This window comes from Leptodactylus fuscus, chromosome 1, assembly GCF_031893055.1.
Source record: "Leptodactylus fuscus isolate aLepFus1 chromosome 1, aLepFus1.hap2, whole genome shotgun sequence".
Taxonomy (NCBI): Eukaryota; Metazoa; Chordata; class Amphibia; order Anura; family Leptodactylidae; genus Leptodactylus; species Leptodactylus fuscus.
Genome location: NC_134265.1, coordinates 277,411,650 through 277,437,125, shown reverse-complemented (window position 1 = coordinate 277,437,125; position 25,476 = coordinate 277,411,650). Strand labels below are relative to the sequence as shown.

General features: G+C 43.6%; 1 protein-coding gene across 1 annotated transcript in view; it reads left to right on the top strand.

Moving 5' to 3' along the window:
• RNF150 (ring finger protein 150) overlaps window positions 1-25,476 on the top strand; it is a 118,298-nt gene that overhangs the window by 49,639 nt on the left and 43,183 nt on the right. Inside the window, exon 2 of the mRNA XM_075257619.1 lies at window positions 19,593-19,843. Within this exon, the coding sequence (XP_075113720.1) occupies window positions 19,593-19,843 (251 nt within the window). The remainder of the gene's footprint in view (window positions 1-19,592; window positions 19,844-25,476) is intronic.

Below are 25,476 nucleotides of genomic sequence, written 5' to 3'. Positions count from 1 at the left end.
TCGCTTCGCCGCTGCGTCTCTCTCTCTCGCTGACACATGCGGCTGAAGCGAGGAGCTGACCTGTGTCAGCTCCTCGCTTCGCTGCTGCCGCCGGCTCCTGGCTTGTAGACGCGATGTACAAGCCAGGAGCCGGCGGCAGCGGCGAAGCGAGGAGCTGACACAGGTCAGCTCCTCGCCTCAGCCGCTTGTGTCAGCGAGAGAGAGACGCAGCGGCGAAGCGAGCAGCTTCAGCCGCATGTGTCAGGGAGAGAGGCGGGCAGCGGCGAAGCGAGGAGCTGACCTGTGTCAGCTCCTTCCTTCAGCCGCATGTGTCAGTGAGAGAGGCGCGCAGAGAGCGGCGAGGGAGCGGAGGAGAAGGTAAGTTTTAATGTGGAGATGGAACATGAATCTGGGGGCAGATGAAGGAGAGGACGGCATGACACTGGGGGCAGAGATGGAGAGGACATGAATCTGGGGGCAGAGATGGAGAGGACATGAATCTGGGGGCAGAGATGGAGGGGACATGAATCTGGGGGCAGAGATGTGGGGACATGAATCTGGGGGCAGGGATGGAAGAGGGACATGAAACTGGGGGCAGATGAAGGGTGTATATGAAACTGGGGGAGAGATAGAGGGGGACATATAATTTACGGGTGACTGTAGGAGGATTATACTGTGTGCGGGCACATGAAAAATTAACAAGTGGGCGGGGCTAAATTTGCCGCACATTTTGTCCCTCTTTCGGTTCTTCAAAAGTTGGGAGGTATGTTATAGTCTATGGGATCCGTGTACTTTCACTGCACACTGCTTCCCCAGTGCGTTCAGTAGTCTGTTCGGGCGTCCTTATGCAGTCTCTCCAAACGGATTACCAAACGCAGATGTGAACTAAGGGTAAGCTATGTTCACATCTGCGCCAGACTTCAAACGACCAGTACAACGGTCAGATATACTGCTTAAATAGCAAATACATATGGAACCTGAAGTGCCTCTTTGACTACGATGGGAGCGACAGGTGTCTATTGTATTTAAATTGAAAGGGTCAGACAATAAATTTGTGCACACAGGACTATTTAATCTGCTGGTTTCACTCAGTTGTGAATGCAGCTTTGGGAAGGTATATTATACTTTTGTTTTATTGTATGGGATAGTGTAACAGACTACACTATTGTATACAGAAGGATCCAATAAAGTACATTTAAATCATGTAATATTCTTTTTTTTTTTTTTTTCCACACAATTGGGCGCCATTGGAGCCTACTATCAAGCACACATGCCGTCATGTTGTGAACATAGTCTTAGTGGTATGAGTTTACCATGAATATCAAGTGACACATAACTATTAATTATTGTAAAAGAAGTTACCATTGAAGTTTTAATGAGCAAATAATTAAGTAGAAGCAATGATCAGCAAACGATTGAGGCTTACTAGTGTGTGAAATAATCCATAGACATTCAGTTTCAGCTTTTTAAGCCCCACTGATGCTTTATTTATGCATGGGTGCGGATTGTATCTGTGTTTATTACCATTTTAAGTGCATTTTAATTGCCCAAATAGATGTTCTAATAACACAAAGTATGAGCTATTGTCTACAGAGCTTGTCTAACCTTTCGGATATGTTTTTATTCAGAAATTCTGCATACAGTTCATGATATTAGTCTTATCAAGCCTTACCAGAATATGTAGAGCTGGATGTGATGTGTCAATGGAAAATTAAAGAAGTGGGTGCTCGAAACTGCTGGCTTGCGTTTTCCTAAGAAATAGCAATTATGCCAGTATTTAAAAAGCAGAATTGGTGCAATAAGCCCTACAAAGGAAGTAGCTCGGTGATCAAGGACCTTGGTATAACAGTTGCCAGATCCAAAATTCTATGTTAATATTGTGGTCCTTTGCACTGTATGAATAATGAACATTTGCATCAAAGCTGTCACCTTTTCTTTAAAAAAGTGAAATCAATGACGGCTGAGTTTCATAAATGTCATGAGGCAGGCGTTTAAAGCAGACCTCCAGACTCCTACTTACAATTCCCGACTTCCCCACTATGTACTATGTGTGCTTATGTTTTCCTGGTAGTTTAGCAATCTTCATAATCATTCTGCTTGTGTTGTAATAGGAATCAGCTCTCTATGCATTATCCTGGTAAGCCACTGTTTACAGCCAGTGTGCCAGTGCTTACAGCCAGTATGCTAGTGCTTATAGCCAGTGTGCCAGTGCTTACAGCCAGTATGCTAGTGCTTATAGCCAGTGTGCCAGTGCTTATAGCCAGTGTGCCAGTGCTTACAGCCAGTATGCTAGTGCTTATAGCCAGTGTGCCAGTGCTTACAGCCAGTATGCTAGTGCTTATAGCCAGTGTGCCAGTGCTTATAGCCAGTGTGCCAGTGCTTACAGCCAGTATGCTAGTGCTTATAGCCAGTGTGCCAGTGCTTACAGCCAGTATGCTAGTGCTTATAGCCAGTGTGCCAGTGCTTATAGCCAGTGTGCTAGTGCTTATAGCCAGTGTGCCAGTGTTTATAGCCAGTATTCTAGTGCTTATAGCCAGTATGCTAGTGCTTATAACCAGTGTGCCAGTGCTTATAGCCAGTGTGCCAGTGCTTATAGCCAGTGTGCCAGGGCTTACAGCCAGTGTGCCAGTGCTAACAGCCAGTGTGCTAGTGCTTATAGCCAGTGTGCCAGTGCTTACAGCCAGTGTGCCAGTGCTTACAGCCAGTGTGCCAGTGCTTATAGCCAGTGTGCTAGTGCTTATAGCCAGTATGCCAGTGCTTATAGCCAATGTGCCAGGGCTTACAGCCAGTGTGCCAGGGCTTATAGCTAGTGTGCTAGTGCTTATAGCCAGTGTGCCCGTGCTTAAAGCCAGTATGCCAGTGCTTACAGCCAGTGTGCCCGTTCTTATAGCCAGTGTGCCAGTGCTTACAGCCAATGTGCCCGTTCTTATAGCCAGTGTGCCCATACTTATAGTCAGTGTGCCAGTGCTTACAGCCAGTGTGTCAGTACACACTTTTGGCGTGATTTTTTTTAAAATTTACATTGGGACTAAAATCACTAAATGATTACAACATGGGAACATACACAAGCAGAGGTTGCAGTAACACCTATATAGCTGTAACCTGTAACACTTAAGCTCCGCCCAACCCAACGCAACTCCTTCCACATAACGCCATATTATTAGGGCAGATGTCTGCATTTTAAATCTGGCACTCGCTCAAAACCAGAGGAGATGTTGTCCGCTACCATTGTGACCCTCCCGAAACCTGGCAAATCTACCACTGTTCCGGCTAATTTTAGACCCATTTCACTCCTTAATATTGATGTCAAACTGTATGCTAAAATTCTTGCCGAGAGATTACTCCGTCTTCTCCCCCAGCTGATTAAGCCTGACCAGGTGGGATTTGTGTTTGGTAGGCAGGCCCCGGATGGCACACGGAGGTTCATAGACCTCATCCAGAAAGCTGAAAAGGATGGTGCACCTTCTTTGCTTTTAGCTCTGGATGCCGAAAAGGCTTTCGATAGGGTCCACTGGAATTATCTTGATAGTCTCTTAGATAGATTTGGTATGGGCCCTGTTTTTAAGTCTGCTATTTTGGCTCTCTACTCTCGGCCGTCGGCTCGTGTGCTGTCCTCGGGCTTTTTGTCTGAACCTTTTCGGATCTCGAATGGAACCCGCCAGGGCTGCCCTTTATCTCCCATTATTTTTGCGCTAGTGATGGAACCCCTGGCGGAGTCCATTCGGGTGGCTGAGGACATTGAGGGCATTACTGTGGGTCGCCGGCATCACAAAATTGGTCTATATGCTGATGATGTTATTCTGGCCATGACCTCCCCCGACTCTTCTTTGAGTGCTGCTACTGCTGCCCTTGCAAGATTTGGTAGGGTTTCTTATTACAAAGTTAATTCTTCTAAGTCCCAGATTTTACCTATTGTTGTTACACCCTCATTGAAGCATGATCTTGGTGTCAAGTTCCCCTACCAATGGGCTGATTCCCGTATTACGTACCTTGGCATTTCCCTGACAGCGCCTAGCTCTGATTTGTTCGCTGCCAATTATGTCCCCCTTCTGACTAAGATCTCCTCCCTCCTTTCTTCCTTTTCTCAACCGATGTTGTCCTGGGCTAGTAGAATAGCCATTGTTAAAATGATGGCGCTACCCCTTATTCTGTATACATTTCGTACAGTCGCCATTCCTCTCCCGGACTCGTATTTTCCCAAATTACAGTCTATTCTTTCTAAATTTATCTGGGAGGGTAAGAGGTCCAGGGTTCGATTTAAAGTGATGACTAGGCCTTGGTCTTACGGTGGGGCGGGTGTCCCAGATGTTAGGAAATACTACATGGCATCCATCCTTGAACAACTCAAAGTTGGTTGGGACGACTCTTCTAAGTGGCGTTGGGCTGAGGTCGAGGAATGCTTGTTAGAGGCCCCACTTATGAGTATTTTGCGTCCTAAGGATCTGACCCCCATCAAGGTGCACCCCCCTTTATTGAGTCTTAGAGCATCCGTGATTGCCTGGCGTTATTATTTGTCGCATACCTCCAGGGAAGATTTGGTTCCTTTGTCGAAATTGCCCTTATTATATGTGACCGCTTTCCTTCCTCAGCTGAGCCTTCGAGGGTGGAGCTCTAGAGGCCTCTATAAGATTGCTCATCTGTTTTCCGACGAGGGGTTGAAACCGTTTTCTATGCTACAAGATGAGTTTCACCTTCCCAAAACCGACTTTTTTAAATATTTGCAATTACGTCACTTTTTTCATACTCATGACCCCTCGCGGCTGACCTTTCCCAGACTAGCTTTGAGAATGTGGAGCCGATCCTCGCCTGCTAAGGGTGGGTTGTCCACATTTTATACTTTCCTCTCTGTCCCTGCTGAGCAGGTCAAACCTCTCCATCTGCTTCGTTGGGAATCAGACCTTGCCAGATCCATTTCTTTGTCAGATTGGTATGCTGCAAATGGGTTTGTCAAACGAGTTTCTAAAGGTGCGGCCCACTGGGAAACGGCTCTGAAAATAGCGTTACGCTGGTATAGGACTCCAAGCCAATTAGCGCACATAGATCCCTCCTGCTCGAGTCTTTGCTGGCGGGGATGCGGTCACATAGGCTCCTTCATACATTTATGGTGGGAGTGCCCTCCAATTCTAGCGTTTTGGACGGCAGTATTTCAATTGATGTCTAGTGTAACTGGCCTTACTATACACCCCTCCCCTGGCCTTGCTCTTTGTTTTTTGGATTCTGATCTTTTCCCCGTGGGGTCACAGGTTGTACTGGGGCAGATAGTGCTGGCAGCTCGGGCTATGATTGCTCGCCAGTGGAAGTCTGCTCTTTGCCTAACCGTAGCTGAGTTAATCCACCATGTCGACTTAGCATTTACTATGGAACGTATGCTGGCCAACAAAAACCATACATATGCTAATTTCCGTTTTAAGTGGTCCCTTTGGTCCTCTTTTATGGACACTAGGAATGCACCTCCTCCCTTAGGCTGTATTCACACAGAGTAACGGCAGGCGTTTTTTGTGTGTTTTTTGCACATAGCGCTGCGTTTACGCCGCGTAGTGCCGCGTTAACGCCGCGTATACGCCGCGTATACGCCGCGCTATTTAGCGGTGGCGTTGCCCGGCGTTAACGCGGCATATACGCGGCGTTAACGCGGCGCTACGCGGCGTAAACGCGGCGCTATGTGCAAAAAACACACAAAAAACGCCAGCGTTTACTCCGTGTGAATGCAGCCTTACAGTCTTAGGTAGACCTCGTTGGGATCCCTTATTTACTTCCTGACTACGGGTGGCTTCATTTTTGTTCCTGCTGTATTTCTGTTGTATAACCAGTACTATATTCAGGTATACTGTCTTTGAGCGTGTTTTGTTTTGTTTCTTTTGTTTTTTATTGTGTTACCCCTGTTCTCTTTTCTCCCTGTTTGTCCTCTTCTTGTGGTTCCCTTTTTTCCCCTCGTCTATAGTTTCTGTCTTTATTTGTTTTTCTAGTTACACCATGGTTCCTGGTATTTTGTTCTTTTTGGTGTATTTATGCCCTGAGACTTGAACGGCGTATTGATCTTATAGGCTGAAATGTGTATGTACGGCGCTCTGGTGTTTCTTGTTCTGTTTGTTTTACATATTGTAAAATTCTTTTTTCTCAATAAAAATCAAATTTAAAATAAAAAACCAGAGCAGGCGACTTTACTGCCAGGTTTCTGCTGTTTTATACAGCAGAGACCCAGCACTAATGCCAACAACCAAAGTCCTCTGTCATTGGAAGTTTACAAGGGTTTTCTTACAAAACGGATCAGTGGGGGTCCCGCTTCTGCATGGATTGGTGGTCAGGAAGCGCACGCAACGTGCCATTCAGTTCAATGGAAGCACCAGAGATTACTGAAGTACAATTTACCTCAAGTACCCAGTTCCATTTGGGTGTTTCTGTCAAGTCTGTCATCAGAACTCAGTATATTCCCCTTGTGAATTGGTGCTTCCATTTCCGAGATGCCGCTGTAATAGGCATGTATGTAAAATGTGGTTAAATACAGGAAGCTCATAGACACCACTTACTTTTATTGGCTTTGAAATGTTTTGTGGGCTGTGAGATGGTATAATTCCATATCGGTTGAACTTCTCATACCATGTTGACTCTTCCATATATACTAAGCATGAGACTTGCATGAATCATTTTTACCACACTTTTACTTTCTGCAGCATGTGGTTTTATTCAATGAATGTGCAATGACAGGCGCTATACTATTACCATTACATAGTGGAACATAATGGTGTCACAGGATGATTGCTAGCACTGACAGGAAACAACTGGGTGCTGGAAATACGGTGAGATCAGTTTTATCATGCAGCGTCACAATTCACTGTTTTTCCCAGCGGGTGAAGTGCTTTATGTGAATGATATGTTTACATGGGCGTTCTAAATCCAGGATTGTAAAGTGAAAACCACAAGCCAGTATTGATCGTCTCAGATAAGCTGTAATGAGATTAGCCGAAATGTTCTGCAATTTCTTATTCAATTATGCCTTGTTTTTTTTAATATCCAGCTACTGCAAAATACCATTAATGTGAATTAGGGAGCAGCATAAGCTTTGTGTTATGTCCCTCTGCAGTGCCCCTGCACTAAAGGCAGCTCACACTGCACCACTATGCATTTCTGTTACCTGCGGCTACCCTTGTTTCTGATGGAAGCAGACATTCAGGGTATATACAGAAAGCATGATTCCTGTGCTTATAGTTGTGCTGGCGTATTGGGCACTGCAGTAAACAGCTGGCCTGTTATTAAGACACATGCTTTTATCAGAGCTTGGCATGGTTAGATAAAACGTATTTACGTAACTGCTAGTCTGGGTATCTGATGCATCTGAGTGATCTGCTAGGCAAAGTAGAAAGAGGAAAAGCAACGTGCCAACTGATAAGTAATAGAAATGTGTCATGAATCTGGTGTGTCGTGGAGTGGTGACAGACAAGTCAGCTTTTGATAACAGAATAAATGAAGCATGCTCCTTTCTCTGCTAGCTTGCTGTAGCACTGGTTGCAGAACTGGTGGGCTATCATCAATATGCATCACAAGACCGTCTACTGGTGGCACATTGGTTTTCACAGGAGGCTGGTCAGCCATGTACTGCGGCGCCTGTGCTGTGCTTCACTCTGAGGCAGTAAACAATATTCAGTAGGGAATCAGAAGGTTGTCCTCTTGAATAAATACAATATATACTTATTTTTTGTACTGCTGTTTTAGGAGGCTGGTATTTTTATTAAAATGTAAAATAGTTTTTTAATACTTCTGTGCAGAGATATAGTCACTCGAAGACACAAGGCTAAGGCTTGAGGCTGCAGCACTGAGAGACTGTGATAATGCAGCTCTTGTGATTTCTGGGAGGTGGGGCTGGGTGATTAATAATCTCCATTAATTGAAGATTTTATTGCCACTTATGGGAACCTGTCAGGTCATTTTTGGACCTCCAACCAGCACCAACAGATACTACATCCAGTGTTGCACTTTTAAATCATGTCCCAGATTCAGGTAAAAAGTCATCTATGCAAATATTACCTAGTCGCAGTGAGTTACGGTCCCCGGCGGTTATTTCTGTGCTATATCCTGTGTGATAGGCAAGTTTTCTGCATCAGCTTTGTCCCCTACTCTCTCCAAAAGTGTGTCTGAAATCCAGCACACTTCAGGCCATCCCTGCCCAGCTTCATCCTTTCTATTGTATGTGCAACACCTCCTGCACTGGCAATTGGGAGGACTGGTCCTACACTGCACTGAGCACTGGAGCACTGAGCACTGGATATACAAATACACAGCTCATTCCCGGGCTTATGCTATGACTATAACCAATCAATCACCTGTGTGTTCATCACATGACCATGAACTCTATATCCCCTCACATATGGACTCACATGACCATGGATTGAATTATATTCACTGGAAATAATCAGAATGAATGACAGCAGAGATCTAGAAAACCAGGACGAATTGATACGGAAAGCATATTGGAAATTGTCCAACTTTTAATGATATAAACAATAAAATGTGTCTCTGTTTGTCTGAAACTAGATAACCCTGTTAACCACTGTTTTGGAACCCACTTCACAACTCAACCGTTGCTGATCACATGCCTAGGTTGCTGTATCTGAATTTTGCCCTCTGCCGCCAATGCAAGTCTGCACTTGTCACTGGTCTTCAATAACAGATTGGTAGGTGTCTGACACACAGCAATCCCACCGACCAGCGGTTGTCAGGAGCTGATATATAGAGAATGGAGCAAAGCCTCAGACCATAGAAGGTTCCTGCTTTTGTGGACTTATCCATTGGCAAGACGATTAAGACAATTAATTGATTAAGACAGTCAGCACTAAGATGATTGGAAAAAATCTTTAAAACTCTGTAAAATTGTTAATTATTTATAGTTACAAAAAATGTTTAACTATTAATTGCCTACAAATATAAATATGTCCATTGGAAAAGCCCTTTAAGCTAAATGATTCTGTAATTGATATGAAGCATGGCCAGCTTGAGCCTCATCTGAACCTTTTATACCCGGCCCATGACAACCGACCAGATTATGTCTCACATCACGCACCCCCCATGCCTAATGCATTGGTGGCCCTAAAAGACTGAGGGTTCATGGTGGGGATTATGAGAATCATATTTTACTGTTGAGATCCCAGTTTATGTTCTCTGCATATTTTGTTCTACAATGGTCTTTTACTGTTATCTGTCCATTGCGTATTAAGCTACTGCTGCAGATCATGACGTGACAGCAGACAATAATAATAAAGCATTCACTTGTGATGCTGCCATTATGCATAAATGGGTTACCTGTTTGTCACTGAAGCCATAGTTAAATATAATGCACTATAAACCTGGGAAAGGTTACTGAATGAAAGCGGTGAGTTGGTGGGCAGGGTGGGTAGCGCTGGAGGGCAGAGCTTTTATCTCGAGTCATGGTGACTAAGTGCTTGTGATGTGCTCAGGCAGACAGCTTGCCTACAGCACAACTCATCACCCATGTGTGAGGCCCGGGACTGACATGTCCTACTTATCACGCTGCGAGACAGCCATTGTAAGATAAATATTAGAACTATGCCACGAGACAGGATTGTGATTTCCAATATTGCATGCTTCTCAGCATTTCTGATGTGCAGGTCTGCCTAGAGCATGACATGGCGACTTGTAGATCAGCAGCTGTTGCCGATCTTCGGCTGTTTACTGGATGTGGCTACAGTTGGTTGTAATGTGTAACAGGCAGAAACTACCTGGGGGCTAGTGGAGATGAGGAAAGAGGCTAATATGCAATGCAGTATATATTAGCCGCTGAGATGGATGCTTCTATCCTGACATGGCCCTCAAATCCTGAGTTATTACATAGTATTCTCATATCATTCAGTGGGAATGGGACTGAGCTTTCAGTACCCTTCATGACCACTACAATGTAAAGAGCTGAATAGTGGGGGACTTGGGAATCTGACCTCCATTGATATATGCTGATGTAAGGATTATGCTATATAAAGCATACTTACCTGCCCTACAGTCTGTTGTGTCAGCCGCAGCTTCTCGCTCCTCTGCACTATTCTTTTGCTCAGGCACTCCATCAGTCACAAGTTTCTTGCCCCCTAGGTGGCTGTTGTAACCAGTTAATGGCTCGTTCACATGGGGACAGAGGGGGCGGATTTTGGTACGGAATCCATGTCATAATCCGCCCCCTCACAATGGTGGTCTATGGAGACCGCTAGCAATCTTTTTTCCGTGAGCGGCATGTTGCCGCTCACGGAAAAAAGAAGCAAGCTGCCTTTTCTTCAGCCAGATTCCGTGGATCATTGAGCCGCGGCGTCCACCTTGCAGCAGCACCCTCTGGACTAGGCCCATTCATTTTTGGCCTACTCCAGATCGGGAAGCCTATTTTGACGCAGCTTCCCGCGTTAAAATCAGGACCAAAATATGCTATTTCGTGCCCGTGTGAACTAGGCCTTACTGATGTCAGCTGTCATGTGCTCAGTTCTGTTATTCCCTTCTTCTGATTCAGTGACATCTCCGGCCACCTACATATGATGGTGATGGTCAGTGACTGGCTGCAGCGGCCACATGGAGGGCAGGACATCTCATCCATAGAGCACCAAGGAGTTAATGGTGCTGAACCTGACAATTTCAGAGAGAGCAGCTGACCATCTAAAATCTATGGGGGTATTCCAACTTTTCTCTGATGGAGATGTTGAGGAAAAGAAAGATTGGCTGCTGGATGCCAAGATGCCATATCCTCTTGTTGTTGGGGGAAGATAGGCTGCCACTAGATGTTTGTGGCACAGCTTACTCCTGGTTGCCCATTCAGTACATGCTCAGCATGCGTGTGTGTGGGAAATAGTGATAACTGTGGGCCAAATTTGTCTTTGGGCAACTAAAAGCCATATGTGACACTTTGTCTCCCAAGTGGAGCCTGACATACTACCCCATACCTGACAGAAAAGAAGTCTATTACAGGTAAGTATATGAAGTCAGAGGACATGCTGTGAATTAGGCTTAGACATCATATTGCTTTGTGTAGAGCAGTCTTTCTCAAAGTGGGCGATAACGCCCCCTTGTGGGCGCTGGAGGCCTATAGGGGGGCAGTAAAGGGCACAGAGAAGATTGGGGGGCGTTGAAGCGGTTTAGGGGGGCGATGGCTAATTTAAAGGGGTGGTATCATAACAATGATTCTATCTATACTGCTTGTTAATGTGGATTTAAGACTTTTCCTAAATACACTGCTTCAGCAAAACTGCTTTATTTGTCCACTATCTTACTTTATTCACTTCATTATGGACACTAGCACCTGGCCCCCTGCTCATTGCTGAGGGAGCCACATGACGTATCTCCCTGCTGTGTGGGGGGAGAGAGGGGGGGCTGAGTGTACGGAGCCAGCCTGTGTCTGCACCACACATACACATCACATACACATCACCTAGCTCTCTGCTGTGAGATAGAGGGGGGTGTGTGGAATAAGTGCTGCTTTCTTATATAAAGCAGTCTAAATCCTACTGGGCTAAAGGACCTGGTCTCTCTGTTCACTAGGATAAAGCTTTATTATATAGAGCAGGCTGCTAGTGGGCAGAGGAGCCAGGTCCTTTAGGAAACTCCGTACAAGGTAAATCCAAGTCTACAGCACCTTTTGATGACATCACAGGCCCTTCAGTCATCCCATAGGATCACGCTATGTGGTGGGCGGAGCTACACGCTAAATTGGGGGCAGGGCTAATTGACGCGAGCAAACAGGAAGAAAGAAGATTTTTAGGCAGCTTAGAAGGCAGATCAAGCTTCATGAGGCTACCCCTTTAAAATTGTTTATTTGCTTTTAACACAAACTTTACCACTCCTTTACGCTTAACGCGCGTTTCCTCGTGTAACGCCATCTAGGGGACTAGACAGTAACTATTTCCTGTCCAAAAGTTGTCAAACTGTACCATAGATGGCGGTAAGCTCCAATGCGAAGCGAGAAGTTTCTAGTCCATTCTCGAAAGTACTAGGCCCGCCCGCTGCCTCATATAAAAGCGCACGCGCCATCATGTCACAGCCAGTCATGTCATTCGACGATATTACGAAAACAAGTGAATTTAGCCGCTAAAAAAATTGGGGGGGCGCTAGAAAATAATTAATTCTCGAAGTGGGCGGTAGACAAAATAAGTTTGAGAACCTCTGGTGTAGAGAATTGCACGTAGTGACAATCTTGCCTGCTGTTCTTCTAGTCTGTCCTGCACACAATAATTGTGGGTATTATGTGGCCATTGCTTTATTATGGCTTCAAAGCAGGAATCAGCGTGTACACTGAATGCAAATATGGACCAGACACATTTCTGACATGTCTCTCTGCTTAGAAAAGCAATGGCATAGCCCTCCCAAGGGTTGACATTTGGGTTCAGGCTTTAAAAGAGCTCAATCATTGCACATGGCAGGCACATAATAATTTATTACAGTACTTAAGAGCCGCTTTCACCATGTTGTTTCCTGAGAAATAAGAGTGTACAGGTCCTCTAGACAATGCCTAGTTGTTGTTGTTTTTTATTCTATAAATAGCTATATAAGAGAATACTGTGCCCCAAAATCTGCCCAGTCATTCATCGTAGGCATGTTGGCCTTAAGATGTTCACTATTTCTTAAGGTGGCTAGGTCAACCATTTCTGGTTAGCAGGACTGGATGATCTTCTAATGTGTATAAGATTTTGTTGCTGATGCAGAAACAGAGGCGTTTTTACAATACCAGAGTTGTGTTAGTTTTATCTGTGTTTTTATAAGCTGTGCGCCCCACATAGATCTTCGCAACAGATTCTGTGCATGTTTCAGATTTATAAAACTGTCTGTTGTGGTTTGAGGATTTTCATCCAGATTTTATTTTAATTCTGTCACTTAATTCATATATGAAAACAGCCTACAAACTATTTTATTGCTAAATATGCACCTTTGAGAAATGTCAGAATTGAATGACAATATTCCATTAGTTGTGACCTTGACTAATGGCTCGGGCTAATATGCCGTAACTCTCTGGCGAGTCGACAGCTATTGTTGGCTTTATTAGGTTATTTTTGTGAGTGAAGCTGATTGGATATTACAGGGACAATCAAACTACGGTAAATGGGCATGCTGAGGCTGGCATGTCATAGCCATTGGAGATGGGCTCAAGTCACAGGCTGCACCGATAACTAACCTGTTGTAGGATTTTATTTTATGATGGATGGAAAAAGTCAATAGGTAATACAGTGTAATACAGTGATTTGTCCTAAGGCTATGTTCACACATTTCTGATCTGCTTCAAGCAAATCTGATGCTGAATTTTCAAAGAATCTGTAGAAGAAATCTGAGGCTACAATTTTGTCACTGATGTGTCAGTGGATAGATTAACCCAATTCTCAATCAGTTCAACCCACATAATGAATATCCTATAAGGCCGTGATGGCAAACCTATGGCAGGCAGAGCCCTCTCTTTTGGCATACGCGCCGTCATCCTGATCGCTCACTAACAGGGAATCGAGTACTGGATTCCCCGTTAGTGAGCGATAGCTGCTATCAGCTGTATGTGCAAATGCACACACATCTGAAAGCTGTCAGTGTAGGCGCGGTCCGTGGGACCACGGCTTACACTGACTGCAGAGTTTAACCTCTGCCCTGACGCACGCAAAATAACATAAGTCATCAGCGCCTGCAGGAAGAAGAAGGAGGACGCTTTTTGTGGACTACAGCCATATTGGGTAAGTAGCTTATACTACTGTGTGGGGAGCCAACTGTGGAGTATATAAGACTGTGTGTGGGCGGAGGCCTATTGTGGAGCATATAAGACTTTGTGGGGGCCTACTGTGGCGTATATAATACTGTGTGTGGGGGGAAGCTATTGTGGAGCATGTAAGACTGTGTGTGGGGGGCTACTGAGGAGCATATACTACTGTGTGGGGAGCCAACTGTGGAGTATATAAGACTGTGTGTGGGTGGAGGCCTTTTGTGGAGCGTATATGAATTTGTGGGGGCCTACTGTGGTATATATAATACTGTGTGGATGCAGAATACACTCCTAAATCTTGGCAAAATCCTGACTGTGTGAACATGTTCTTACATACGTTAGATGGATATGTTCTGTATGAAAAGTTATTGACTGTTGTTTTACTGCTTCTGTAGTGGACAGTGATCCTGCCATTTAGGTACATAAGTGTTATAGCCTCTTTGCTCGGGTTTTCTGGCTGAGCATTAAAATCCTTTGTGCAGTGACGTATATAGAGATCCTAGAAGGAGAACAGCAGATGCTACTACATGAACTCTACATGCTGTACTGCACACGGCCATTTTGACATTATATATAGCTCATATTTCATTAGTACATACATTATTCATTCACCAATTGACAATTCTATTGTAACACAGAATTGGCCCTGCAATTCATGATCCCTGAACCATAAAAGATGTAGTGTAGTAGCAATAGCAAAAGGTGTACGAAGGGGAGACTATTTAGGTGGTGGTCACAGTATGGCAGTATGGTGTCAGCACACATCCATTTTGGGAAAGATTTGATAAAAAGTTTCACTGCAAGAAATCATTAGATCCTTTGTAATGTACAATTATGTCCAGCGGGTGAAAACACAGAAAAGTGTCAAATTAAAGGATAACGCAGAATACATAAGAAAATCAACTGACGTTTCCACATACAGTATAATCAAAGAAACTCAAATTATTATTTTTTTTTTATACTTTGGAAGCTAAAAATGGATGTGAACTGGTACATTACACAAGGACATTTTACATAATGATTGCTTCCATTTGTACATCCTTTAAGCTCATCTTTTATACTAAAAAAGGAAAATGTTATATGTGATGCCAGGCTAATAAATATTTAGGGATCTCATGAGTTGAAGCTCCCAGCTTGAAGTTATACGTAAATACTATGTAAATGCTGGGGTGCAGAAAACAAGCAAACATATACTTTGTTGTAAAATATACTGTCCCCGCCGTGTCATTTTTAATCCTTTTGTCTGTGCACTGAAATCATAGTAATCTGCAGCAGATTTCATCCCTCTGACATCTTACCCCCTGTAGTTGTATTGTAAGATAATGGGCCCACTGTGAGCTCTTCGATTGAACTGGAAGAAGCTGTTTACGTCTTTACTAAAATCTTCTGCGGTTAACGTTTTAGTCTGTATTTAAGGAGGTTTTGTAATCCTGCTTAACACTCTGTGCTATATAAACATAAAGGGGATGTTATAGTAACCTGTGGTTAATGGATGTGGCCTCAGTGCTGGACATATCTATAGTGTCCATTTAGTCCTGATGCATTCTGCAGCACTGTATATAGTACTTGCATGTACTCTCATCTCTCCTTGTCCGTGTGTGTACAGTGAAATGTTGTGGGATTATATATGATAGTCTTAAAGAGGTTATCCAAGATTAAAAATGAATGACCTCTCCTTTATCTCCGATCAGTTGTTCTCTGCACAGTGTATTATTGTGCCTATAAAAAGGCTGGTATCCCAAGGAATATCTAGAGCCGTGATGACAAAACTTTGGCACATGTGCCAGAGAGGGCATGCAGAGCCCTCTATGCTGGCACTTGTGCGGTCCCCCGGATCGCTTGCTGCTTTCAGCTGGATGTGCAATGCACATCCAGCTGAAAGATGTGACCGCGGCCTACACTGACTGCAGAGTGTGACCTCTGCTCAGACGCAGGCACGTAAGTCGTAAGTCATCAGTGCCTGCAGTTAACAGGAGAAGGACACCCGGCGGCTCTTCAGGTAAGTATATTTGTGTGTGTACTGTTTGGGGAGGGGGGCTACTGTGGAACATTTACTACTGTGTGGGGAGGGGGGCTACTATGGAACATTTACTACTGTGTGGAGAGGGGACTACTGTGGAACATTTACTACTGTGTGGAGAGAGGACTACTGTGAAACATTTACTACTGTGTGGAGAGGGGACTACTGTGGAACATTTACTACTATATGGGGAGGGGGGCTACTGTGTAACATTTACTACTGTGTGGGGAGAGGACTACTGTGTAACATTTACTACTGTGTGGGGAGGGGGACTACTGTGGAACATTTACTACTGTGTGGAGAAGGGGACTACTGTGGAACATGTACTACTGTGTGGAGAGAGGACTACTGTGGAACATGTACTACTGTGTGGGGAGAGGACTACTGTGTAACATTTACTACTGTGTGGGGAGGGGGGCTACTGTGGAGCATTTACTACTATGTGGATAGAGGACTACTGTGGAACATTTACTACTGTGTGGAGAGGGGACTACTGTGGAACATTTACTACTGTGTGGAGAGAGGACTACTGTGAAACATTTACTACTGTGTGGAGAGGGGACTACTGTGGAACATTTACTACTATATGGGGAGGGGGGCTACTGTGTAACATTTACTACTGTGTGGGGAGAGGACTACTGTGTAACATTTACTACTGTGTGGGGAGGGGGACTACTGTGGAACATTTACTACTGTGTGGAGAAGGGGACTACTGTGGAACATGTACTACTGTGTGGAGAGAGGACTACTGTGGAACATGTACTACTGTGTGGGGAGAGGACTACTGTGTAACATTTACTACTGTGTGGGGAGGGGGGCTACTGTGGAGCATTTACTACTATGTGGATAGAGGACTACTGTGGAACATTTACTACTGTGTGGAGAGAGGACTACTGTGTAACATTTACTACTGTGTGGAGAGAGGACTACTGTGTAACATTTACTACTATGTGGAGAGAGGACTACTGTGTAACATTTACTACTGTGTGAGGAGGGGGGCTACTGTGGAGCATTTACTACTATGTGGGGAGGGGGGCTACTGTGGAGCATTTACTACTATTTGGGGAGGGGGGCTACTGTGGAGCATTAAATACTGTGCGGGGAGGGGGGCTACTGTGGAATATATAATCCTTTGTGGGGGCCACTGCACGGCAGATTGTACTGTGTGGGGTCCCTTCACTATTTATATCACACAGTATCAGACATGATAAGATAAGATAATCCTTTAATAGTCCCACAGTGGGGAAATTTCAGCATGTTACAGCAGCATAGTAATACAGATACTGAATAATACACAGCAATATATTACAGCCGTAGGCACACATATGCTGAGAAGAGAAGATATACTAGGAGTCCATAGCAGCTAAGGAAGAGAAGAAGGAAGACTTCATAATCATAATCATTAGTTTTCTGTGTGGGGTGATCTTTGCTTGATCTGATGTAGATTATACAGCCTGGTTGCGGTTGGAAGCAAGGACCTGCGATAACGTTCCTTCTCACACTTGGGGTGGAGCAGACGGTCACTTACAGTGCTGCTAAGTCCCATCAAGGTCCCATACATGGGGTGGGATTTGTTCTCCAGCATAGAGCTCACCACGGACAGTATCCTTCTGTCACCCACCACCTGTACTGGGTCCAGGGGGCTCCCCAGGACAGAGCTGGCCCTTCTGATCAGCCTGTCAAGTCTATTTCTGATATTAGTACAGACTGTAATAACATTGCACGGTCAACTATAAAACAGATCCTGTGCGATGTAAATAGTGAACATTAATTGTTCAGAAGTACCAAATGCAGAGACCTATACCTTTCAGTACAAGCTCTGTAAAGCCCCATTCACACAACTGTAATTTGTGGGTCCAAAGAGTTTTAAGGTTATATTGCCGTGTTGGCACTCTGCGTTAATTTATTGGATTTTGGGTTGCAGTTTGGGCACTCGGTCTCAAAAAGGTTCGCCATCACTGATCTAGAGCAAAGTGTAAAGACCTTGTCAAACTGTAGCAGAGATCTCAGCCATATATAAGAGAGGTATGATTTGGAGTACATGTGAAAGCACCCAAAGATTGTTGTCCAGGTACATATGTAACAAAAATGAGTGTGATCACAAATGAAAATTCTCAAAGGTTAACATTAACTTGTAAGACCTAGTTCTACCAGAACTTTAGAAGAAGATTATTCACAGTCCTATTTACTAGTCATATGATCCAACCAACCATAGGAACAAGTCTGTGATTAGTCAGAGTCATTTTGCGTCAGAAAATCTTCTGACACCTTATTAATGGAAAAAGCAAGTGTAAGACCTGGAGAGCGGTGTATGTGATAAAACTTTCTTATATCTTCACACATACCAGCTTAGAAACGGAAGGTGTAAATGAAAGTTTAATTGAATTTGTAGTTTTAGACTAAACTGATTCATCAGAGTTCTCAAGAATTGCAGTGTAAACAGTATAATTCTTCTCTTTCTACATGTGGTATATAGTCATTGTGGTGTATTGCGTCTAGACACATTTGTATACATCTGCCATTGACTGCACCTAAATGGTGGTCTTATGGGTTATTACTCTGGCTTCCTAGACACAGGTAGAACTTTTTATAATCTTGATAAAGGTATGTACAGTAGCTCAGGCATAAGTGATATTTAGAGAAATTCTCTATATGGTGCCTGTAAAAAATGTTCACATCTCCCCCCAACCTCCTTATCAGAAATGTAATGTTGTGTTGTCTAACAACATTAAGTCACAGCTGATTTAGTAAGGTTTTATCTTACATTGTGATGTATATGATGGGAAAAGTTACCAACATTATACCTCCCACAGGAAGCTAGGACATAATACACGCAATAGGCATACAATGTGTATAGGCTTCCTTTGTAAACTGCACTGTTTGTTTATAAGAAAAAAGGATGGTACATTGACTTTTACCGGCCGGACAGAGGTCAAAAGATAAATTATCGGAATTCATCAAATAAATTCAGCCCTGTGGAGACACTAGCTTTATACACCTGGGGGTTTTCACAGCACGTAACCAAGCATGGATCCAAAACATGATTTGACCTGGCCCGATCACTGAAATTGGGTTTGGCTGTAATTCCAGGCTATGCACAAGTCTCTTCATGGTGAACTATGCTCTAATTATTACACTTACCATTATCCGATGCATAAGTATTAATTTCCTTCTAGTTAGTTTTTCCATGAGGTTTTTTCAACAGTACTTACAACACCAAGACTCTGTGGTTGGTTCTCTACCAGCTTTGCACACATGGACACTTCAGCTTTCCTCCATTATAACTGGTAAAGCTGGTAAATATGAGATAGGAGTTGATCAGCCAGTAGTTATAGTGTTCAGCTCTTACACGGGGCATACATGTGTCATTAATTTAGGAGAGAGAGGGGAAAACCCTTATAGCAGCCTGTTCATCTTTCCCTGAAATCGAGCATGCTCAATCGATCTCTCTCTCCTTAAAGTCAAGAAGAGATGCAAGACCCTCATACACCTTAGATAGTCATCTGATCCGATAAAATAAGCAAGTTTGACCAACTTTTATCCAGTGTGTATGGTGAAACTAAACAGTAGCATACAGCATGGAAATTGTGAAGCTTCATGCACAAGTTATGCTCTGTTCTGATATTTATAGAGCAGGTACTATAAAAAATTGGAATGGAAGGGAGCGTCAGAAGAGCCTTGAGCTGTACACTTGGTTGCTTGCATGAAGCTTAAGATGTTACTGTTATTAAAGTATTTTATTTTTCAGTGTAAGGCTCTTCATTTGTTTTGTGAACAACACGAGAAATTAGACGGCTCAGTACTTTCTATCTGTTTATCTGACGTTGCAAATAATTGCCTTTTGTTTGTTTTTCTAACACTCTCTTTTTTCTCTGCCAGGCATAGAAGATATTGTTGCAATAATGATCCCGGAGCCTAAAGGGAAGGAGATAGCAAGTTTAATAGAAAAGAACCTCAATGTGACTATTTACATTACAATTGGAACACGGAACTTACAAAAATTTGTCAGCCGTACATCAGTGGTGTTTGTTTCCATATCCTTCATAGTCCTGATGATCATCTCTCTTGCCTGGCTAGTATTCTACTACATCCAAAGGTTTAGATACGCAAATGCCAGAGACAGAAATCAGGTGAGTGATATTTTCTTAGGATTTCATACTCATGGTGACATGTACAGGTATTTCAGGTGAAACACTCTGTGTAGTAGCTCCAGGATTTAAAGAAAAGTCATTTTATTTATCAATGGCATACTTAGAGTAAGTTCACACATAGGAATTTGGTGAGGAGATTCAGGAAGTCTTACTCCTTAAATTCCTCTAGGCTAAGGCCCCACATTGTGGAAACGTAGCTTTTTTTGTTGCAGATTTTGTTGCAGTTTTTTGAGCCAAAGCCAGGAGTGGATTGAGCAGAAGGTAGAAGTATAAGGACTCATTCCTTTTGTAGCCATTCTTGGTTTTAGCTAAAAAAAACTCAACAAAATTAGCAACAAAAAAAGCCGTGTTTATGCAATGTGGGGCCTTAGCCTAAGGCCCCATGGTGCAGAAATGCAGCCTTTTTTGTTGCAGATTTAGTTGCGTTTTTTTGAGCCAAAGCCAAAAATGGCTACAAAAGGAATGAGTCCTTATACTTCTACCTTCTGCTCAATCCACTCCTGGCTTTGGCTCAAAAAATTGCAACAAAATCTGCAACAAAAAAAGTTGCGTTTCCTCACCATGGGGCCTCAGCCTTAAACTGGCTCTGTTGAACCCAGGGCGGAAAGCTGAATTGACTAGTTTGCTAGTCAATAACAGAGCAGAAACCATGGCAAGATCCAGCAGGATGCTTCTTTCATTGGGGCGCTGAAAAAAAATGTGTTTGTCATTGCTTCTCATTAAAAATAATGGAAAGCAGAATTTAGGTGGAATTTAGAGTTGATTTTGAGGTGGAATCTGCAGCAAAATGAACTTCAAATTCCTGAGTGTGAATGTACCCTTCTACTGTGGTACTTGCCCTGTGTGCTAACAACCCACTTTCCTTTGGCCAGGTAGTTAAATACAGGGGTCGGATGAGAAACTGAGCATTTCCCCAAGTGAAGGAAAGCCTAACTACATCTCTTGTAGCTAGACAGTCCCTGTCTATTACATGACTCTGTTTGGGGATTGGCTATCATTGATGGCTAAGTACTCATTTAGTCACTGGCATCTTTGCAATGTGTTTTCTCAATCTAACTCTAGGTCAAAAGCAGCTGCTTTATAGATGATTGTATCATTGGTACTATATATCATCAATATATGTCCCAGCCTGGGTACCACCCTATTACCCCAATATGCCCTTATAAGACATATATATCTTGAACAGGGATTTCCAGCACTACATCATATTTAACTTCCTTAAGTGTAAACTTATACTTCCCCTAACATCTTAAGATCTCTCGAGTTTTGAGGTGATCTTCAGAAGCAAGTGTGTGCTCTAGTCAGAATCCCCTCTCAGCTGATCAGGGCTTGGGAAGTCACCGGGCAGACTCCATAAAGGTAACAACAGGTTCTGCCGAGGTTAAAGGCTACATGATTTTATTGTGGAAGACATGAACTTGGAGACTTGTCTCCAAATCTGCCTCCTCGGTGGACATACGGTGTTGCAAATGTATGCAGCCTAAAGGTGTCATGGAGGGTGTTAGGGTGCTCCTTTGTATGCAGGACACACTATCTATCAGAAGTTGACTATTATACCATAGATTGTCAGAGTCTCTGTAACGAGGTTAAAGCTGTTTCTCTAAATCTGAAGGTAACATTCACCCGGCTACTTGAGAAGAAGCATTCATTATACAGTACATTCTTATGTAACACGCTTTACTCCACTCATTTGCTTTGCTTCTCCTTCTCCATAAACTTGTAATGAGCAGAAATCTTAAGTTGAAATTTCAAGCAGATGTGGATTCTGCAGTAAAGTCTCTTTCCCACCAAGGTATCACGCTGAAAGCATTGCAGCCAGCAGTGAGAAAGCACTTTGGCCCTTACCTTTAACATGGAGAGAGTTGTAGTAAATATGTATGAGAGTTTAGACACAAGGACTCTGTTCATGTGGAGACACAAGGTCGGGTCTATGAGGGGCTGTCTTTAATTGCACACAGCTTTATGGCTTAGTAAATTTAGCAAAGTATGTCCGGGGAAGAAACCTCAATCTTAACACATTGACTCTTTCACTGAGCAAGAAAATATTTATACTGGTTGGGGAGGGGATGTTTATTGAATACCTACATGAACGATTATGGGTACACCAGAAAAAAGTATCATGCATATTTCTGAAGGTATTTCCTTTAAAAAGGGGGAGTGGCCAAGAAAATGGCAATGCTGGGATGTATTTAACGTCCTCTTTACCCATGTCCAAACCAACCTGTCATGCACTTTTTTTCTTTAGTTTACTTGCAAAAAATGTATTGGGAGATTTAATATAGTTGTGATAAATATTGCCGCAAAAATAGAAGTCTTTTGCAAATAGCTTCTGTAATGATACATGGCATCTATAGAAATTTGTTTCCAAAATTGTGGCTGAACTTCCAGTGCAAAATGTGCTATTTAAAATTGGGGAAACTATGGGTGGCCTATTAATGCTTTGCGCAAAATGGCGGCATAATAGGACTGTGTACGTGGAGCCTATTGTTGTTTATTTATATAGCACCATTAATTCCCTGGTGCTTTACATTTGAGGGTTTACATCCGGTACACAAATTATTCAAACAAATATAATACTAACAATGACCGACTGGCACAGTGGGGTAGGGGGCCCTGACCGCAAGGGCTTACAATCTATGAGGGAAGAGGGATAGAGACAGAAGGTGATGGGGAGACTGTACAGATGGTGATGTGGTGATAGTGTTATTGGAGGTTGTAGGCCTTCCTGAATAGGTGAGTCTTCAGGGCCTTCTTGAAGCCTGTGATTTTGGGGGTCAGTCTTATGTGTCTCAGTAATGAGTTCCAGAGTATGCAGGATGCACGGAAGAAATCTTGGAGATGGTTGTGTGAAGAGCGGATAAGAGCAGAGCGGAGTAGGAGGTCATTGGAGGATCAGAGGTTACGCGTGGGCAGGTAGCGGCAGATTAGGTCAGAGATATATGGAGGGGACAGGCTGTGGATGGCTTTGTATGTCAGCATTAGTAACTTGAACTCCATTCACTGGGCAACGGGTAACCATTGGCAGAGGGGAGCAGCTGATGAAGAACGGAGGAGGGGGGAAGAAGAGGTGTATTAAGAGAGCAGCACAGTTTAAGGTGGACTGGAGAGGGCGGGAGTATTCGCTGGGAGGCCATGGAGAAGAGTGTTACAGTAGCCTAAGCAGGAGATTATGAGGGCATGGACTAGCATCTTTGTAGTTTCAGGAGTGAAGAAGGAGCAGATGTAATGGATGTTATGCCTTATGGTTATTGGGCAGTCCTGCACCAAATCAGTTTGTCTTGTAAGCCCAGAAATCGCACTTCTCTGTGATTGGTCACACTACAACCTGATACCAGTCCTACAACTGTAGGTCTTCTTAGTAGCAGTTTTTTGGGCATGGGAACCAGAAACATGGGTGAACATCATTTGGGTGGCTCTAGTGGTGGAAATTATATAGTCAGCTCAAAGTAATGGAAAATGAGAAAAGTAAAGGTGTTGTCCAATTAACATAACCGCTTTTCATATACCCTGTTAGGGAATTCTAACCTGAACACGTATTCTGCTGTACTCTGGTCCATATCTCATTGAAATGAATAAATTGACGACTAGCATTTGCGATCTACTCCATCCTATAAATTGTGGTGCAAAACAGCCCTGTTTTCATGATTGGTGGGGGTCCAATTGGCTAGAACCAACCGATTAGTAAGTTACCCCTTTTCTGTGGAATAAGGGTAACTTGCTGTGGCCAGAATACCCCAATATTAGAGGGGAGCCTTCAGCAGTGAGCACTTTATGATCAGGTTATTGTTAAAGAACCTTTCTAACGGGGAAATGTCTGAAGTGGAAACTCCTTTGAAGATTATTTTCACATTAAACAAGTTGTCTGGTAAGAGAAACACATTTTCAGACTGAAGGTGGGTTAGTAACCAATAAGGCATACTCGCCTCATTGATCCTACACAACAGCTGTTCAGCTCCCCGCCTAGGAATGCTTCCATCGTGGCCCACAGGAACTGCACACAGCAGTAAACCAACTGAGCAGGCATTCTCTGTATGTCCCACCAGACAACCCTAGCAAAGAAAAGGAGTTGAGCTTCCTAGTCCCCTGGATAACAGCAGTTTTGGGTTTGGCATCTAGGTTTTTATTATTTTTTTTAGTCTCTAGGACAGCTGTTAATAGGAAGTACTTTAGTTGTCACTCAGCTTTCCTAATGCTAAAGTTAATTTAAAGAGCTATATCCATCTCATAAAGTGATGTCGTAGCTATGAATTTATGATCTTTGGGGCTTCAGCTTGTAGGCCTGAATACGATTGAGTGCTTTGGACACATTACTGTTTTTCCCTGCACAGAATACAACGGTGACTAAGTGTCAGGACCTGAGTTGTTTTATCAAATAGTTGTGTGTTCTCTGGTGGTGTTTTTCTGGGGATTTGAGCCGGTGTCCTGTGGCTCTCTGGTTATTCTCTTTGCCACTGAGCTGTATAGGTAGTGGTTGAGTATCTGCCTCAGTGTACACTTGAGCTGGCTTGGTGTCTCAGTGGCTGTGAGCTTCAGGTGTTTGACATTGTCATCAACCTATCAAGTCCTGTAAAACGCTCTCTGTGGCTGCAGTCCTCACCAGTTTTTGTTGTTACCAGCTAGGATCTTGGCCCAGTTTAGGAGGAGTGATTAGTGAGCGTTGCATGGTCTCAGGAGCTGAAGCGGAAGTGGTGTGAGTTTTGTCCTGCGTGAGAGTCTGTTTTACCCTCAACATTACTACTCAACCCCTGTCCTGCATTTCTGGCTGGCTGTCACTGTTTTGGTATTAGCGAGTTTTTGTTTAGGGCTTCAGGTTTATTTTGCCCCTGTCCTGTGATACCCTTTCCTCACTACTCCACTTTTCCTCTCCTCAAATTCCTGTAGTGTGTTTATGGTTGTGCTGTACCTGTTAGTTCTCCAACATGTCCCATCCTAGTTGTTACTGTTTGCAGCTGCACCTATTCTTTCGTTAGGAGTGACCACCTTTAGAATCCCAGTCCCTAGCCTCTTTCAGCTCTCACCCCACCTATCTGTTTAGGTCTTCGCGTTTAGAGAGCTAGTAGTTGTCGGGGCCAAGCTTAGCTTAGGTACAGCTGACCAACACCCTCAGGCGGGACCTAGTCAGTCATCGTAGCGCCAGGGACAGCTTACCTACCCTGTTTTCATAGAGGTGCTAGCAGCATTTGGTATCACGATTGCTTGGGCATTGACACAACCGTGACACTAAGCCACCTGTAGAGAATCTGCAGCAGGGCTCCACCTAAGTGAAGGTACCTTCGTTCTCAGTATCAGTGGGGGTCTCTGAGTTTAGACCTAACGCATCATAAAATAATACTATATTCTAGATATATGTCATGCTTTTAAGGATGTTTTGGATGATTTTGCTGGGACATGAATGTTAATGTTTAGTGCTAAGTAATAAGTTCAGGGGCCTTGATATTATTTATACATGTTTCATCTTTGCTGATGTCACACATCAGTTTTATTACTCTAGCACATCATGGTAGCAGTGCTAGTCTATAATAATCGCACTGTTACCATATGGCAGTCTTCTTTTACGCGGCAGCCTCTAGCTGCTGGGCCTGTTCAGCACACAGGCGATTACTACATCTGTG